Genomic DNA, 19788 nt, shown 5'->3' with positions numbered 1-19788 from the left:
ACGGTAAGGAAATAATATTATTAGAAATGAGTGAAATTATAGTGGCAAAAATTTGTGTGGGACGGTTTCAAATGTCGTATTTTGTGAGACGAATATCTTATTTGGGTCGTCAATGAAAAATTATTACTTTTTATGCTAAAAGCATTATTTTTTATTATGAATATCGACAGGGTTGATCCGTCTCACAAGAAAACTACTCAATTATATTTAAGGTAGATTCTATTTAATCCGAAATTGATTTAGAGTGAATTTAAATATACAAGTTGTAGCTTAAAAAAAATTTAAATAAATTCAGTTTTTTTAAGTGATTTTATTTATAAAAAAATAGAAGAGATTTTAAAGTTTTTATAAATGTTGAAAAATGTTTTGTTTTTAATTTATAATAGAAGTACAAGCATAATCTCAAAACCAAAAATTCTAACTTCTAAAAAAGTCTATTTTGTAAGAGTTTTTTTTATTAAAGTTTTTGTAAGTAATTGTAACCCAGCAATACATATTTTTTAAAAAATATTATTTAAAATTTGAATTTCTGCGTCCCAACATTTTATGAAATTTGTTGAAAAGCATAGAAAAAAAATTAATTTAATTTTTTAAAAAATTAAATTTAACCGATTATCGGTTCGATTTTAACACTTAACTAGGTAGGGTTCTTGAGGTGTCTTACCCAGATTTGTAGTTCAAGATATGAGTATTTATATTTTTTTCCAGAGTAACTAATCAGATGTTCATGTTTATGTAGGTCTTATTTAATAATTTAATTTTAAAAGCTAAAAATATTACGAGTATAGTAATATTTTATTTTCTTTTAAATCCGTAGCCATGCGATTAGAATTTCAAGCTGGCACTGTGTTTAAAAAATATGGAAAAAGCAGTATCTGCCACACCAGTTGTTCAGCAAACATAGAGAGGACGCTAAAACCTCATTTGATATTTTCTTTATCATCGATATCAGCAGAAAACTACATACAGCCATTATAAGTATTTCTTTTCTTACAATAAACATTTTAAATGACAAGTAAAATACTACTAAAAATCTAGAGTGCTGATCAAAATAATATGCACAACTTTGTAATAAACTCGCCTTGAACGATGACAATAAAGAGTAGCATAACATAGTACCACTGCTATTCAGCAAATAAGAAATGTGAGAGAACAAGTGAATATATTATGGACAACAGTACTACTGCTATTCATGATCGTGGACACAGCTGAAAGTAGGCATGAAGACACCAAGTTACACCGACGAAATTTTTTAGAACTTTATTTGGCAGTACCTCGACTCCTACCAAAGTATACTATCATACAATCACATGACCAAAGTACAAACTGTTATACAATCACTTGTATATCAGGCCGTAGATATTTCAATGGTGTGATTTAATCTGGGATTGAGTCCAAGCTATTGCTTCCTACTGCATTTGCTTTCCTCTCTGCCTGAAGTGAGCGGCATATAGACTCGAGTTTTTCCTACTGGTTTCTTGTTTTTTCGAGCTGTTTCTTCAAACATTCCCGCTGTATAAAAATAGGATGTTAATGTTTCCTACGTAAGTTGAAGATAGCAGTCCTGATGAATGCTAATTTCAGAAAGCATGAAAAATTGTCATATCTAATGTCGGATATCACAAAACACCGCATTCTTAGCGAAAATAAAATGCAACTTGTTTGCAATTGCTTGGAAGGTATCAATGATATATAATGTTATGATTCTGTCAGACTGAAGAAGTACTATCTTCATACTACCAACAATTTCATCAGAAGTTGGGCTTTAAATGGATCTCTTTTACAAACATGGGAATTTGCTAGGTTATTTTCCAAGGAGGTGCAATATACTTTTTTCACATTTCAATGGGATTTATTATTCATTCATCCCAGATAGATTGAATCAAGGCGGTGGGGTAGAACCATGCATCCCAATGTTTAAAGGGTTCCTTTGCAAAAATAAACAAACCAAATATATATTCAATGCTGAAAAATCTACACTTTTATTAACCGGCAACATTCTATTCCTACAACGATTATGTGAAGAAAGACGTGATAAGGAATAAGGTGTGGGATTGAAAAAGGTCCATTGCAAGGAGACTTTAAAATCAAACATACCTCATCTGCAAGTTCTGTCAGAGTAAGTCTGATTTTTTGCATTTGTTCGTCAAAAAGGAGTTTTCCTTCCTAAGCTCCTTGATCGATTTGGCTCAAGAACAGAAACATCAAGGATGACAATTTGTCTTCCAAAGGAAAAGAAATATCCATAATGCTGTGATATATATTTTTAACATTTAAGCGTGTAACGCTTTCGAACCCTCTCAATTTCTTTCCTAAAAGTTTTAAAAACCTCGTTGCTTTTCAGTAACGCTGCCTGGCATGCTGCGGGTGGTGTTTTTAGAATTGTATAAGAATAATTCAATTATTTTAAAAAATAAGAACATACGCTGAAAATTTTATGAATTACACCTCAATAAAATCGATTTTTTTTTTTTTTTGTAGTTAAAAATATTTGGATTGCCACTTATATTCAGTTCTTGGCATATTACAATTTACAATGATGCTTTTAATGATTAAAAATTATATATCGGGACAATTGCTACGTTTTCTACACAAAGGAAACAATAAAAATAAACTCTGAAATAATTCATTAAAATTAATCTAATTCTTGTTTAATTTGAATTCAACATTTACAAAGGAGATGTATGAGTTGGCTATATTGGCTGGTGGATGAGCTTCAATCTTTTTGTTTTTAAACTAATTTATGTTCAAAGCTTAGCAAATAAGTCACGTTAGAATAATGAACAATGTTAAAAACTTCCTTATAACCAAATTAGGATTTTTTGACATAAAAATATTTGGTGATAGTTGATATTTCATAGAGAATCTGCACATAACTCCTGAATCAAAATTATAGAATAAATTAACAAAAATAAACTTTTGACAACAAGCTCCCTCGTAAAACCTGAAAAGAAAATAATCAGTTGACGAATCTCAGATTAATAAAATTGAGTTATTGCGATTAAACTCTAATCAATAGCTCAAGACAACACAAATTTTGACATGTAAGAAACTGAATTCCATGAAGTAAAACCATAATCTTACCAGATTTGATTGATGGTGTGGCAGTTTCTATTTGTCGGTTTGTTTCAACCTGCCCGTGCGGGCAATGAACGGCCCGGATCACTCATGTCACTCCACATGAGTGATCCGAGCCCACCTTCCTGTAAAAAAAATAAAAAAATTTGACTCGAAAAAATTCGATCATTTGGATCGACCTCGCCCGCAGGGGTAGGGTCGACCGAACCCTATTTGTCTACCATGATCTACGTTTCATCTATGAAATATTGGATGTCATTGTATGTTAGGTATAAATGTCCGAGAGAGAGTAAATAATTTAATATTTAGTTGTTGAAAAAGGACAATGAGTGATAAGGTTGGATGTTACTGAAGTTATATCAAAGCAGCAGAGGAAAATAGTTTTTTCAAAGTTGTTTGCATTCAAAAAAATTTATGGTTTACATTTCTTGTGTTTTTTTAATGACCTCAATTAATGATGTATTTTTAAGTGATTTCAATTACAACTTCATTAATTTTGTATTTTTTAATGATTTAATTTAATTATTATGGTTATATTTATAAAGTTTTTAAATAAAATATGGTTAAAAAAATTATTGTTATCTATCCTTTTTTTCGTTTGATTTTTCTATTTTTCTAATCCATTTATTTATGACTGTTAGCTAGAGCTTACGTGTTTATGTAAAAGGTTTTTTTTGCATCCAACAAGTTTTAATGTTTCACATTTATAAATTATTTAAATAAATCATGACAAAAAGATCATGAATATGTCTCTTATGAGACGGTTTCATTGGTCTATATTGCTGAGACTGGTCGACTCGATCTATATTTGCAAAGAAAAATAAAATTCACGAGACATTATTTTTTTTCAAAGAAACTCACAATACATTATTATTAGAAAATCATAACTTAAAAAATACACTAACTCATAAGGAACTATAAAAATACACTAACTTAAAAAACTATAATGAAAAAAATTTAAAAAATACTCATAAGGATTCAATCATTAACTCATACAGAAAAAACAGTTATCTATATACTATATTGAAAACTTTAATTTCTAATTAATTAACCACATATGGTGAAACATTTCATATTATTTAAGCAAAAATCATTAACAATAATCATATTTAGTCTTTTTGAACTAACACCATACTCATCACAATTATATATTAGTACGTGCAGAAATGAGAAAATATGTGCATTTATTAAGATAAAATGACAAATAACAAAAGAAAATTATATGATAAAAAGTTGAATATTCTTTTTTTTATTCTATTAAACAAATATGTTTATTTTTCAAATTAGTTACATATGAGTAATTAACATGAATTGTCAAAATCTACAATACTATTGTCATTATCTTTTGTTGGGTTAATTAATTTTGTTTCAAATTATATTTACTTCAACTTGTGTTTTTCACGTGCAACACACGAGCATTATTTCTAGTGTAAATAAATATTTCAGATTAAATATTTTTGTTATATTTGATATATAAATATTTATGTTGTCAAGTTTTTTTATATAATTGGTTAAGTTCAAATTAGCTCTATCATTCAATTAAATATAATATTGTAGTGGGAGTGTTTCATGTAGAATTCAGTATATTTATTTTTAATGTTTTATATTGTAAATTTCTAAATAAAAGACAGGTCCAATTTTTATAAAACTTAGGACTTCTTTTGAAAAAATTGCAATCATAATCAACTGTATGTTGTTGTATTCAGGATAATGAGTCCCAGGTGTTTAAAATCTCGATAAGTGGTAATTGTAGCTATAAAAAGGTTCAATGACAAAATACTAAGTATTATTTTTTTATTATAAATATAAATAAGATTGACATGTATCACGCATAAATATTCGTGAAACCGTCTTATAATATACCTACTTTATATGTTTTATAATTAATTTTGTTTATTTGTATTTTAAGTAATTCAAATAGTAAAAGTTGTTAAATTTAATCATTAATTACATAAAAATAATACCCTGAGCATCATGTAGGACCGAACGTTTGTCGCCTTACCAAAATCTATAGCTAGTGGTAATGATGCAACTCAAATCTTTTAAACCGCATAACAGCTGAAGTACCACGGTTCGATCGCTCTACCAAGCAAGGACAATTATTGCACCTAACAATCTCCCTCCCAATAATTGCACTCCTTGCAATCAATGAGAATCGAACCCGTGACCTTGACTCTGATACCAATTGTAAGACGGAGCGTTTGCTGTTTTACCAAAAGCTATAGCTAGTGGTAATGATACAACTCAAATCTTTTAAAGCGCATAACAACTCAAGCACCACGGTTCGATCGGTCTATCAAGCAAGAACAATTATTGCACCCAACATATCGCACGTATGATATACTAGTTATATTTAAGATAAAGAATACACACAAAAAATATATATTTATGTATAAATAATAAAAGAACAAAAATGTAAATTTGACTTTGTAGGAAGTTATTTATAAACTATGGTGTTTTCAGATAGTGGTATGTAAAAAATTATTGCTAAGATTTGAATTTTAATTTAAAAATGACTGATAAATTTTAATCAAATTTATTCTTATTATAATAAATGTTTTTATATTATTTAAACAAAAATGCAAACTATTAAATCTCATTTCGTTTATTTCGAAATATATTTTGTACTAAGAAATGTTTTTATCAAATAAATAAATAAAGTTAAAGTTATTATTAAAAAAATAAATAAATAAATAAAGTTATTGGGTTTTTTAAATTAATTCAATGATACTTAGAATAATAATTTTTTTATCAAAATAAATAAACAAAAAATTAAATAAATTTTATTTTAAAGTTTTTTTCAGTTTTAAAATTATATTTTATTCATTTTTTAATTATCATTATTATTAAAATTTATGAAATTTTAATTTTAAAAAAATACTGCAATTAATTATATTATGGTGATTAATAACAAAGAATAAACATAAAATAATAATCTTGAAATTACCAATAACGATAAATAACGTTAAATAAACTAATAATAATATTACTGAAAATATTAATAATAAGGTTGATAATTTCTATTAAACTGAAATAACTTATCGTATTTATTTTATTCAAAAATTATGTTTGATTTTGCTTTTTCGACAGAAAAAAATTGTTCGTTTATTCAATTTGGTTTCGTCTTTTTTTTTTTTAATTTGTTAAAAAAAATAGATCAAGCCAAACGAAAAATGATTTGTGAGGGTACAGCCAAAAACAGCCAGGCTTCAACCCCATGGGGCCCCCATTGCTTTGCTGTCTCCACTTTTTTCGTTTGGCACCGTCACCTTCTGTACACCTACTCATACTAGACTAATAACAAAAAACGAGATTTTTGAGTCTGTGAAATAAGTGAACGTTTGAATAATAATTATAAATTTAATTTTTTATCAATATATTTTCAGCCAGTTTGTTACATTGAATTTGTTGGTGTAGTTTATTATACTAGTCTTGTTTACTGCTACTGCATTAATTCGATAGATAAAAACTTGTGTGAGACGGTCTTACGGGATCGTATTTTCTGAGACATATATCTTATTTGGGTCATCAATGGAAAAATATTACTTTTATTGTAAATATCGGTAAGATTGACCCGTCTCACAGATAAAGATTCATGAGACCGTCTCACAAGAAACTTAGTCAATTCGATAGTTTATCAAATGCAAACTCGATTAACGTGTTAGTCCGATGTAGGTAATTACCTGACAATTTACTTAATGCAGACCAAGTTATTGTGTAAGCCCTGATTTTTTTTCAATACACGTCAAAGATATCGACGTCAAGTTTCATTAATATAAAAATAAAAATAATTAATAATAAAAAACAATTAAATTTAAAAACCATCTTTATGCGGGCCTTAAGTTCTCTATAAATAGCCCCATCTCCTCACTCTGAGGATCTCTTCCGCCTGATTTCGGATGCTGCCGATAGGTAAGAGCTCTCTATCTCTGTGTTTTGATTTTTTTTTTTGGCTGTATTTTCTTTTTGTTTCGTTTTTATTTTCGCTTTGATTTTGGCCTCAGATTTACGATTTAATGTTGATTGTGTTTTTTTGCTCGTTTTGATTTTTTATTTTTTGATTCGTTAATCGATCCATGACGTAGTGTTTTTTTTTTTTTTGTTTTTTTATCATCTGCAGATCGATTCCGAACAAGTTTCGGTGGAAAACAGATCTACATTTTGCATACCGATCATCTTTAATTAACCTCGAATTGTCAATTTGAGAGTAAAATTTTTTGTCGTCATTTCCTTGTTCCCGTATTTTTTCATGCCTTGGTTTTTAAGGCACACGCTGTTCTGATGCGTCGATTTAGAATTCATCACTCGTTCTCTGTTGTATTACTCTACTGGCTATATTCTATTTCATGAATTATTCCCTCCACTTTTTTTTCATCAATTTAACCCAATTTTTACCTTCATAGTAAACCCCACCTCGATCTGCATTTGTTTTATAATGTCTTCCAAGCAACAGCGGAGTAGCTCTGGTTCTGATACCGAAGAAAGGAAGAGGAAGCGGAAGTTATCTAACCGCGAATCGGCCCGCAGGTCCCGGATGAGGAAGCAGCAACACTTGGATGAGCTGCTTGCTCAAGAGAAACGGATAGGGGACGAGAACAAAAAGCTGAGTCAGACGATAGATGATACCTCTCAGCTGCACGGCGACCTGGTTTCCAAGAACAATGTGTTGAGGGCACAGGCTGCTGAGCTGACCGACCGCCTCCGATCTCTCAATTCTGTTCTTCAGATTGCATCCGAGGTGAGCGACCTGGTGTTCGATATCCAGGACATCCCAGACAGTTTGCTCGAGCCGTGGCGGCTGCCTTGCCCCATGCAACCTATCCCCGCTTCTACTGACAATTTCAAATGCTGAACAACGGTGGAGCTAGTTTTAGTCTGTTTACATTTATCGAAGTGGGTCTTGCAGTATTGCCATGACTTGTAAAATTTTGACTTCCTAGTTTGTGATACATGTGTTCGTTGCCTTCGGAGCCAGTCACTGCCTATATTATTCTATGAACAGCCAAATTTTTAGCAATATTATCTGGTCATTCTATCTCCATCCTGTGTTAGAGAAACTTCCTCGTTAACACTGGTGCACAATGATTGGATTCTTGAAAGCAAACGTTGGGTACATTTTAGCCAGGCACGAGGTGTGGACGCAAATTTTTGGTTGCCAATCATGGCCTCCGCGTAAAACTTATTCAAATTTTTTTTTTTGTTGTTTCTGAAAAGAAAAACACGTTAAATTCACCAAAGTTGTTGCGTTTAGATTTATGAGTTTTAAATTTATTGGTTTTAAATATGTTTTTGTTGTTAAATTCGTTCTTTTGAGTATTTCTAGGACAGCTTTCAAGTTCATCTATTAATAATATATTTTTAAATACATTTCGTTTTGTTTTACTTACGTGTAAATAAGTAAAATGTGAGTTTAAAATTTGATTCATTATTTAATTGTAAACATAAAACTATAATCAAAATCCATATATTTTAAATCAATTTATTGTTAGTGTACTGTTTTCTCACACTCAAGATGCATCGGAAGTTTAACAAACTTAATTTTGATATTCAAAATATTTTTTGGGCGTAGTGTGATTTAAAACATTCATAGGGTGTTTAGAACTGTTTACTTTTGTATATTTAATGTTGGACACCAAACTAGTATGGAGTTAACGAAGTTGGTCTTTCTTGTAAATCCCTACGAACAGATCTTCCCCATTCGGCCGTCTAATCAAGTCCACGATCGGATACTGGATTCCTCATTTAAATCGTAATAGATATCTAAACGAACTTTGCATTGAGACTGGATCGTCTGAATTCCAGAAATCTGTCGGCGATATGGTCGTGGAAGTGGCCATGATTTTTTTTTTTGAAAATGGGGTGGCCGAATTTTTGAGGAGAAATGGAGAGAGAAATTTTGATGGACAAAATTTTGTGTGCCAAAATATGTATGTAAAAACTTATGTTATTTCATTGACCATTGATTAAAAATAATTTAAACTTTGGTTCTGATCACATTAGGAATTTCGCTCATATTAGGATTAATAATCATAATCTCAATAGTTTTTCTATTTTCATTAACCGATTAAAATTCTCATTTTGTATGTACTATGCAAAGTCAACTCTTGCTAATACATTATATATATATATATATATATATAAATATCTATACATACATATACACATATGCACATGTATAGGCATATATGTAAAACCAATAATCATTATTTAATTTTTTTAATTAATTTTAATAAATTAATTAATCATTTATATATCCCTCTAAAATATTTTATTAGAATCATGTACATATAGTCCACATCATTACTAACATTATTATTTAATTAGCAGATAACAAATTTACGAAATATATAATCGTGATCTCATTATAAACTCAATCGACGATCAGACATCACCGATGTACCAATTATACAAATCTTGTTCATAAAAGATAAATTGAAAATTTTGAAGATCAAAATTTTGGTAGCTGTCAGTTTCGTCAACTCATTTTCCAAAACAGCCAGTTTCACTCCCCCACTTAACTAGTAGTGAAACTTAATTTTACAACTTCCAATACATGGAATCCACTTATAAACTACTTTATAAGCAATATGTTTGATCTCAATTGAACTACAGTTGTCAAATTCAACTTTTTGAAATTGACTATCTAAACAGAAACACACAATCCGATACTTGTGTGATCTTCAATGGTTCAGAAATACAACTATTCCATTCGACAAGTGATAACCACTTGGACAGTTCGAGAGAGGATTGTTCAGTGCATAATCAAATGATGACACATCTGTATGAATGAACATCTCCATGTCCTTACCAATGAAACATGATGTTTATATCACATATGCTAGTCTCAAGCTCAAGTGACCTTTATCTTTATTTTGGACGGCTAATTCGACAAGGAACATGTTTAGAATTTACGATACACTTCCTAATGAGTTTCATTATTTTAGTACCTATAACATATTCAAGAACTTTATAAAGTTTATATGTTTGAAAAAATAAATGTCATAATTGAATAAAATCGTAAAACAGTATCAGAAAAAAATTGTTTTACATACAAATTAGCTATTGTATACCAATAAATCATTTTGAAAAATATAACTAAACATGGGCCAGCATTTGTTGAGACCCATCTCCCCTCCTCTGTAGCTGTGGCGCACACGTATCTAATCATAGCAGGAGCTGAAGAAATTCCCAAAAGCATTACACCTGTACAGTGCCTTTTTCCTCTTCACTCTTTATGATGAACCTTCACAGACATTTCTTCAAACCCTTCATTCTATCCGCCAATCCTCGTTTTCTCTATCTGAAGCCCCCCACTCTTCATCCTTATTCGCTCTACAGGTCTCATCCATCGGCTTCTGCTATCACCAGAGCTAAAGCCATGAGATTTAGCAATCTTTTACCAGTACACGCCGCAGTAGAAAACGGTGGCGCTTCAAACGGTGCAGCTTCTTCTGCCTCCGCCACTAATGATTTTGATGGTAACTTTCGTTTCTACTTGGGTTGTTTACATCATTCGGTGCTTGCGGTTTTTTTTTCTTAGTTTCTATTCCTGTTTCTTTCTGAATTTTGCTTGGCCGTGCTTTGAGAGAGAGAGAGAGAGAGAGAGAGAGAGAGAGAGAAACTAATCGAGTGTTTTGAAAGTCAAGCGTTTTCACTTGGGGATTTTGCGTTTGCTTGAGCTTCTTCTACTGGTTGATTTTCATTAACCATTAGTGATCATGTTTCCTTTTTATCAGAAGTTGATTAGGTGTTTCTCCTCCTGTCTTTCATCTTGTTACGTTTGTTTACAAATGGGATCTATTTCTGATTCTCTCATGTTCAGTTCTCCACTTAAACATAAGTTAAAACAAATCGATGGAATTGAAATTTAAATTGAGGTCTTCACAGAAGATCAAGTTTACCTTTGTAGAATATCTATCTCTAGATGTTTATTCAAGTGTTGACAACTTTCTTTTATCAGTGCACGACGAGGTTTTCAATTTATGGGACTAAATTACCTATCACAATGCACGTGTTTGTCTATTTGTTACTGAAACGTTTTGTTATGTCCGATATGATCACACTAATGAATTCTTATTATGGTGCTTGGCACATGATTTTCATCTCTGGATTCTGAGGGTCAACCTTGGATTTGTCTTTTTTCCACTTTCTGGATTGCTGATACTAAATGGATATGTTGATAATTTGTCCGTGGATTATTAGGTAGCAAGTCATCTGTTGTTTTGCGTTACGTAGATTTGTCGGCTATTTTAGGAAGTACGACTGCATTAATTGTGGGAGAAAAAATTACCGTTTTAATTTCATTGAGGACAATTTGGCTTTTTTGAGTGACCCGCATTCTTCACTACATGACACATATTGATCTTGTTTCTGATATATTGTGTGGTCACTTTTCAATTTTGCATCTAGTTTCAAGCAGATACTCTGTCGATTTGGTTCTGAACATTGAAACCTGTGTTCACTTCAAAAGCGCATTACCTTGCCTTCTTATGCTGTTTGCTGATTGACACAATCTCTAATTTCTTATCATTCAACTTTTTTGCAGATTCATCTTTTGGCAATGGGTATTGTCTTCCTCCACAAGAGATTAGAGATATTGTTGATGCTCCTCCCCTTCCTACACTATCATTCTCTCCTCATAGGGACAAATTACTATTTCTTAAGAGGAGATCTTTACCTCCTCTGGCTGATTTGGCAAAACCAGAAGAGAAGCTTGCTGGTATCAGAATTGATGGAAAATCCAATGCACGAAGTCGAATGTGAGTAATTAATATATATATATATATACACACTAAAGATTCTATTTTGAATATTTAAAATTATCACAATCTATGCACTCTACCCATATGTTTGTTTATATCTTGATCTGTTTGGTTTTTAGGAAACATTATTTTTTCCGGGCCTTTCCGAGGTTTAAATTTTATTCTGTCAACAATCGTCCATGTGAAGGAGTTAGTTGTTGCTAGTTTTAGTTTGCTGTTTCTTACCTATTTAGTTAAAGCTTGTTATGACATTTATTTCCAGGTCTTTCTATACCGGTATAGGAATCCACCATATAATGGACGATGGTACCTTGGGCCCAGAAAGAGAGATGCATGGCCTTCCAAGTGGTGCTAAGCTCAATTTTGTCACGTGGTAAGCCTCAAAGTTAGCGACTTTCATGCAAGTCGGGAAATTGTTGTCTTTCGGAATCTTTGCCTTACTTATTTTGGTTGGACTGCCAAAGAGAAACTTTATATTCAAAGGACCAGTCAGTACTGGCCCTTTACAATGGCTCTATATATTTCTTGATTTATCAATTGACTTCTTCCTTTATAAGCCCACATGGATATTTCTTATAATAATAATGGATGTGAATCTTAGTCTGATATGATTTGATAAATTAAAGTAGCATACTAGCATCATAAACTCTTATTTAGTATTGTAGGTGATATTGAAATTTAAGAACATATACTGACAAATTTGACTTTCAAAAACCTCAATATTAGCAAGAGATCAAATAATTGGTTGGTGTCTCACACATTTTCAAAATGGGAGTTGGCTTCAGACTTGTTAACAAAAGCTGTAAGCTTATCTCTGTCATTGTGCATTTGGGAAGCAGATTCTTCAACCTCTCTTCATTATAGGATCTCGTTTTTTTTTTGTTTTTTTTGTTTTTTTTATGCCCTTGTGTTTCTCAACTGTAGGATCAGATGAAATAAGTCATTTGTAATGATCTCTCTCTATTCAAAATAATCTTGCGCTGTTTGTTTATGCCTTCTTGGAAGGATTCTCCTTACCCTCAAATAAAAATGAATACTCATTCATTGTCATTTTCTTTCCCCAAGATATATGTTTAATCTGTATCTCAAGCTTAGTTATCTTTTTTAGCTCAACATTTTCATCACTTCACAAAAAGACTCCATTGTTATATTCTATTACAATCCCTAATACAATATTTTAATATTATTTCTCCAAACAATTTCTGATATAATTTACCTACTTATATATTCTCAAAACAAACCAAACATACAATTAGTTTTTCGAAAATAGTTTCCTAATATGTTCTCCTAAGCTTCCGAACAAAACCATACAATCCTTCTAATATTGTTTAGGTTTTTGTACATCTCTATCCGTAATGGACGAGAACTAAGGACAAACTTCTGAAATCAAGGATGATGGAAACAAGGAATTTAATTAGAAGGATTTTATTTAGTTTTTTTTTTTGATATTGCATGCTGTTTAGCCATGGCATGGATAAAGGAATTATGGTATATTTCTTTCTAGGAAAATTAATTGCCTTCCTTGTATTTAACTGACTATTGTTGCAAGGAATAAAAATATCCAGAATTCTAAAATCAAATATGTGAATATGAGATCGTGAGGTTCTATCAAAACAAGCCTTGAAATCCTATCTAGAATACGTGGATGATCATCCCATAACGGGATCCAAATTTGGACCACAACACTATCACTTAAGAATTTCTATGTGTTGGAGATGTTTCCCACCCTTAATATATTCAATATAGTACAGGTTAAACTCTCTAAAATAACCGGTTCAGGTCTACAAATCTACCCCTTCCCATCTTTCTTATAAAAATATCAATCATATAATAGTATCGAGTGGTTAATTCACATCACAAGGGGATTGTGGTCGGCTCCTAGTTTTCATCCAAACTATTATTGACTACTTTTTGAGTCCTTTGTACAGTTTCCTTTGTTTATTTTTCAATTAGTCTGTATCTCTAACAATACTCATTTACAAGAAACAAACAGGACATAGGCTGGAATTAGTACAGTATACTCGTAGGTTGGTTGTTTTGCATCCTGTTCTTAGATTCTTTGACCCTTCGTTCTTCTATTCCTTTAATTTGTGTTGCTGAAGATATAATGGTATCATTACATGTCTTGCAAATAATATCGTGTTAATTTGTTTGACTCATTTATTTCTGTTCAAAAGGTCAAATGATGGCAGCTTTCTTGCCTTTAGTGTGCGAACCGATGAGGTATGCTTGCTCTTTAAATGGTTCATTATTGCCTAGGACACTATTATTGCATATTATACTGAGTTTTTATGCCTCTTTACTTAGTTCAAAATGACATTCTAGATACAAAAATTATATGTTGGCATGATCAGATTATACTTTATCTTAGACATGGTTGAGCACAGTAGATTCATCTTATTGTGATGCACATTTTCTGGTGCAATATATTTATGTTTGCCTTTCTAACAGGAAGACGGCAGCAGTAGCAGGCTAAGCCTATGGGTAGCTGATGTTGAAACAGGAGAATGTAGACCACTTTTCCAGGCATCAGATATCTTTCTAAATGCAGTTTTTGACAAGTATGCTGCCATTACTTTATTTAGGTGTATGAAGATTTTAATGCATACTAATTCTCTTCTATTCATTCTTGTCAGCTTTGTGTGGATAAATAATTCAACCCTACTGGTCTGTACCATACCTTTGTCTCGTGGAGATCCACCAAAGAAACCTTTGATTCCTTCTGGTCCTAAAGTCCAATCTAATGAACAAAAAAATATCATTCAGTCCAGAACATATCAAGATCTTCTAAAAGACGAATATGATGAAGATTTGTTTGAATACTATGCAACTTCACAACTTGTTCTGGCATCTCTGGATGGAACAGTGAATCCAGTTGGAACACCAGCTATATACACAACAATGGATCCCTCTCCCGATGGAAACTACATTTTGATCGGTTCTATTCACAGGCCGTACTCTTTTCTTGTGCCTTGTGGGAGATTTCCTAAAAAAGTTGATATTTGGACAGCTGATGGAAAGTTTCTGAGAGAACTTTGTGATTTACCCCTTGCCGAGGATATTCCTATAACTCATAATAGTGTGCGACGTGGAATGCGCTCGATCAATTGGAGAGCAGATAAACCATCGACTCTTGTCTGGTATGTTTCTGAGTATTCCTCTATCTGTTATATCTAAATGGAAGAATGAATCTTGTATTTGGAGAATTGTTTGGTCTCTGCGTGAAATTCCTAAAGAATCCAGCATTTATCATTGTATTTTAGATGTAGTAATTTGCATATCCATATGCACATATTCACATAAAAATGTGATTGGCGACTGATGTCAATCCAAGTAAATTTGTGTTCTTTTTTGAATAATAGGGTTGAAACACAGGATGGTGGTGATGCCAAAATAGAAGTCTCTCCACGTGATATAATTTACACAGAATCTGCCGAGCCACGTGAAAATGAGCTGCCTGTAGTTTTTCATAAACTTGATTTCCGCTTTGGGTAATCATTACAAACTCCTTTGACTCTGTTCCGTCCTTCAAGTTCAGATAAACCGCAATCCCCACGTGTGCAAATGTTTTTCCGTATCTTATAATTGCATCTACGTAAATGAGGTGCCATGTCGGATTCCTGTTTAATCAGTTTTTTCCCCTAGGCTTACTAATTCTCACACTTTTGTCATGCGCTCGTATTTATGTTGTGCTTTACCTCTAACTTTTAAGTTGTGGATCAACTATACTTAAATATTTACAATATTTGTGAGAGAGACTACTGACACAACTATTGAAACGTCACATTTGGGCAACCATAAGTTTTAAATATTTTGAATTGCCCCATTACCATTAGCCATTGCTTTTGGTAAAGCGGAAGACACTAGATCGTACAATCAGATTTAAAGAGAAGGATACATATTCAATGGCATGAAGTAAAAGTTGGTCCAATTATTGGAAGGGGATTGCTAAAAGGTAACAATTGTGTGTGGTGCTTGGTTGTTACACGATTAAGATATTCAAATACTATGTTACTATTAGTAATAACTTTTGATAAAGTGACATATACGTGATCCTATAATATTTTTTCGATATTTACGTACCTCTTTCCTTCGAACCCATGTGAATAACTGTCAATTTGAGTTATACGGTTTAATGACCATGTTAATTATTGATTGGGGCCTATCTGAATTTCTGTAGTTGATTATTTTTATTTAATATTACCAACCAAGATTCTCCGGCTCGATATGATGATCTAATTTGTGAATGTTCAATGAACTGATGATACTCAAGTAGGCTTATAATTCGAGGAAGCCTAATAACAATTAAGTTATCATAAAAAAATATTTTCTTATTGGTTATATTTAGATGTACGCTTCTATTTTCTGTCTTAAAATGATATTGCCTACACACTTGTGTGACTTTTTTGTTGTCTTTCTTTTTTTCACAGAGGGATTTCTTGGTGCGATGATTCTCTCGCGTTAGTTTACGAGTCCTGGTATAGAACAAGGAAAATACGAACCTGGATTATGTCACCGGGTTCTGAGAGTGTGTGTCCACGCATACTGTTTGATCGGTCTTCTGAAGATGTTTACTCCGATCCTGGTTCTCCCATGCTGAGGCGAACTCCTACAGGCACTTATGTGATTGCGAATATCAAAAAGGAAGGTGATGAAAGCACATATATCTTATTAAATGGAAGTGGTGCTACTCCAGAGGGAAATGTTCCGTTTTTGGATTTGTTTGACATGTGAGTTTGATGATTTCTTTGCTAATTATCCATCACTTTTGTCAAGATGACCTTGTATCTGACACAAGGACTTGCAGAAATACAGGCTCTAAAGAACGTATATGGGAGAGCGACAAGGAAAAGTATTATGAGACTGTAGTTGCTTTGATGAGCGATCAGAATGAAGGGGAAATTTGTGTTAATCAGTTAAAAATATTAACTTCTAAAGAATCTAAGACTGAAAACACCCAATACTACATGCTGAGTTGGCCAGGAAAAAAAGCACAGCAGATTACAAACTTCCCCCATCCATACCCTCAGTTGTCATCATTAAAAAAAGAGATGATCAGGTATGAAAGAAAGGATGGGGTTCAGCTTACTGCTACCCTGTATCTACCACCTGATTATGATCCTGCAAGAGATGGACCCCTTCCTTGTTTGATGTGGTCTTACCCCGGAGAGTTTAAAAGTAAAGATGCAGCTGGACAAGTACGTGGTTCCCCGAATGAATTTGCTGGAATAGGTTCAACGTCTCCCCTACTTTGGCTGGCAAGAAGGCATACTTCTCTCTTCTGCTGCTTCAGATATATCTTTTTTTCCTTATTGCGCGTGTTACCTTAGTTTGGCATATTTATGATTAGTACAAATTCTGCAGGTTTGCCATCTTATCGGGACCAACTATTCCTATTATTGGTGAGGGCAATGAAGAGGCAAATGATAGGTGATATACTGTTTTTTTATTTGACCAACGAAATTAAAAAAAAGTTTTCTGTCAAGTCCATTATGAGGTCAAACTTTTAACTCTTAAAAAAATAAAAGATCTGCTCAAGCACCCCTTGCTATATCATTTGCTCAAAAACTCTTGCTCTTAATTTTATGCATCTGGTTGTTTGGTTGTTTGTTTTTCTAAGGAAGAATGAAAATTTGGTGGGTAATTATTTGATTTAATATTTCCTTGAACAGAAATCTCTCTATAGTATGACGGAAAAACTTAGTTCCTGTGATATATTACCTAGTTGAAATTGGGTGGGTTCCAAGTCTTATTTTTGTCATAGTAGGTCATTCAACCGATTATATATCAAGATTTCTTGTCAAATTTAATTAGAAGTAGTAGAACAAATTACAGGGAAAGAATCAAAATGATCTTTTAAAACCCAATCCATTGTTGAAATGCATAAACTGATCCTCCCATATTTGTACTCAATCATCGACATGTTGGCTCTTGTAGTACTTGAAAACATTTGCAACTTCAGATTTGTGATACTAATGATTAAGTACTCAAAACTTGTATTTATCAGTTACGTTGAGCAACTTGTTGGAAGTGCAGAGGCTGCAGTAGAGGAAGTTATCCGTCGAGGGGTAAGTTTGTTTCATTTCTGTTAATAATAGTACCACAATTTTGGTAGAAAAATTGAGTGATTATATCAGCATTTCTCTAGGTGGCCCATCCCGACAAAATCTCTGTTGGAGGTCACTCCTATGGGGCTTTTATGACGGCAAATCTCCTTGCTCATGCACCTCATCTTTTCTGTTGTGGAATCGCTCGTTCTGGAGCATATAACAGAACTCTTACCCCATTTGGGTTTCAGGTAGTGCTTCCGATTAGGTGGATTAGAATTTAGTTTGCCATTTTCTTTCCTTTTATTTTATGTCCACAAGTATTTATTTGTGTGACATGTTGGTGTGCTGTAGTTTCCCTTTATGGTTAGTGTGTGCATTGTTTAGCCTGGTCTGTCAGTTTCCTCATCATTTTTATTCCTTCCAGAATGAGGATAGGACGCTTTGGGAGGCAACTTCTACTTATGTTGATATGAGTCCATTTATATCAGCTAATAAAATTAAAAAGCCCATACTGTTGATCCATGGAGAAGAAGACACCAATCCAGGGACACTGACAATGCAGGTTGGATCCTGTCTGTTTTCTGTGCTGGCAGAAATCCAATAACATCGTGACAAACTCCATCTTTTATTTGAAATAGTGTTTCTCAGTCTCTCTTTTCTCATGCTCACACAGTCACACGCAACATTGTAATTATTTTGTTGTTGTTCCTTCTAATGGCATGTGTGTCCAAAAACTATGAAAATTGTTGTGAAATGTCATTTGAAATGATGCAGTCGGATCGATTCTTTAATGCATTGAAAGGCCATGGGGCACTCTGTCGCCTGGTTGTTCTTCCCTTCGAGAGCCATGGTTATGCAGCACGGGAAAGTGTGATGCATGTTCTCTGGGAAACGGACAGATGGCTGCAAAAATATTGTGTGGCAAATTCATCAGAAGCAAGTAATGATTCGAATGCCCTTAAAGAAAATACAACCAGCACAATCGATGCAGAGGGGAAAGCCGTCAGTGCAGCTGGAGGAGTTCCGGAGCAAGAGTATGCAGATCTCGTAGTTGATAAATTTCACATGACACGCAGATCTTCATTGTGGTAATAACTCAACTTTTAAGTTACTGACAAAAATTGTTTATCTTTTGCTTTCATTCTTTGATCGATGTTTAACGTCTTTTTTTATTTATTTATTAGTACTTTGTTTACTCTGTAATTCGTAGCCTAAAATTCTTCTCTGGCTTATTTTGAATTCCTGGTCCATTGCAGATATCATCAAGACGGGCCATAAGAACAAATTTTTTAAACTTTCAGCTCAAGGATTACAGACGACATTTTTAACAAAATCAGCCTCAGCTCAGGTAACACAGTACTCCTTCATGTGCAACAAATAAATAATTGAGTATCTGTGATTCGATTACTCAAATAACAATGATTGGTGCTAAATTTATCAGGGAAAAAGATTTGATTGTGGGGAGGAAATTTAAGTTATTTACCATGAATACATGTCATTACTCTGTACAGTGGTGAATGATTTCTGTATTTCTGTCTTCCTTTGTTCTTTAATCTCAATTCCACAATATGTGGACCTATACGACTTGTGGGTTCGTCGACGATTTCTTCTCTCGCCCTAGAAGCGTCGAACGGAAGTTGTTAGTTGCTGTTAGACAACTAACTTTATTTCGTTTATGAAGAAAAAGGGTTGGGTGTCATGGGATACCCAAAGTGAACATTTTGTGTTGTTGCATCAGGCCTCATGAAGTTGGTTGACAAATGATATTATGATTAACCATTTACCAGTGGAAAAGTAATTGTCTTGGTTTCAACTTTCCTTTCTTGAAACTGAAGTACGAACCGATATGGGACCTCCGACCTCCTCACCTCTTTTATCCAATCCAATTCGAAAATTTA

At 32.8% G+C, this 19788-nt stretch overlaps 2 protein-coding genes across 2 annotated transcripts; both read left to right on the top strand.

Annotated features, from left to right (window-relative positions):
- Positions 1 to 6910: 6910 nt before the first annotated feature.
- Positions 6911 to 8139, top strand: LOC142547172 (bZIP transcription factor 53-like). Its single transcript, XM_075655321.1, has 2 exons — positions 6911 to 6990; positions 7199 to 8139. The coding sequence occupies exon 2, from the start codon at positions 7514 to 7516 to the stop codon at positions 7928 to 7930; it is 417 nt and encodes a 138-aa protein (XP_075511436.1). The 5' UTR covers positions 6911 to 6990; positions 7199 to 7513; the 3' UTR covers positions 7931 to 8139.
- A 2054-nt stretch (positions 8140 to 10193) lies between these two features.
- LOC142547169 (putative glutamyl endopeptidase, chloroplastic) lies at positions 10194 to 19463 on the top strand. The gene is made up of 15 exons (XM_075655305.1): positions 10194 to 10556; positions 11624 to 11837; positions 12103 to 12213; positions 14018 to 14063; positions 14292 to 14401; positions 14477 to 14980; positions 15203 to 15331; positions 16271 to 16570; positions 16648 to 17106; positions 17205 to 17270; positions 17848 to 17908; positions 17989 to 18138; positions 18315 to 18452; positions 18665 to 18978; positions 19147 to 19463. Coding segments are annotated over exons 1-15 (2847 nt in total). The 5' UTR covers positions 10194 to 10312; the 3' UTR covers positions 19148 to 19463.
- The last annotated feature ends 325 nt before the right edge of the window (positions 19464 to 19788 follow it).

This window comes from Primulina tabacum, chromosome 1, assembly GCF_025594145.1.
Source record: "Primulina tabacum isolate GXHZ01 chromosome 1, ASM2559414v2, whole genome shotgun sequence".
Classification (NCBI taxonomy): Eukaryota; Viridiplantae; Streptophyta; class Magnoliopsida; order Lamiales; family Gesneriaceae; genus Primulina; species Primulina tabacum.
This window is presented reverse-complemented; position numbering and strand designations above follow the sequence as displayed.

What these genes read in the sequence shown, in the direction of transcription:
- LOC142547172 (XM_075655321.1), top strand. Translation starts at nt 7,514, where the DNA reads ATGTCTTCCAAGCAACAGCGGAGTAGCTCTGGTTCTGATACCGAAGAA.
- LOC142547169 (XM_075655305.1), top strand. Translation starts at nt 10,313, where the DNA reads ATGATGAACCTTCACAGACATTTCTTCAAACCCTTCATTCTATCCGCC. An exon ending in TCCAATGCACGAAGTCGAAT is followed by an intron (nt 11,838 to 12,102) that starts GTGAGTAATTAA and finishes ATTTATTTCCAG; the next exon opens with GTCTTTCTATACCGGTATAG. An exon ending in AAACTTGATTTCCGCTTTGG is followed by an intron (nt 15,332 to 16,270) that starts GTAATCATTACA and finishes TTTTTTTCACAG; the next exon opens with AGGGATTTCTTGGTGCGATG.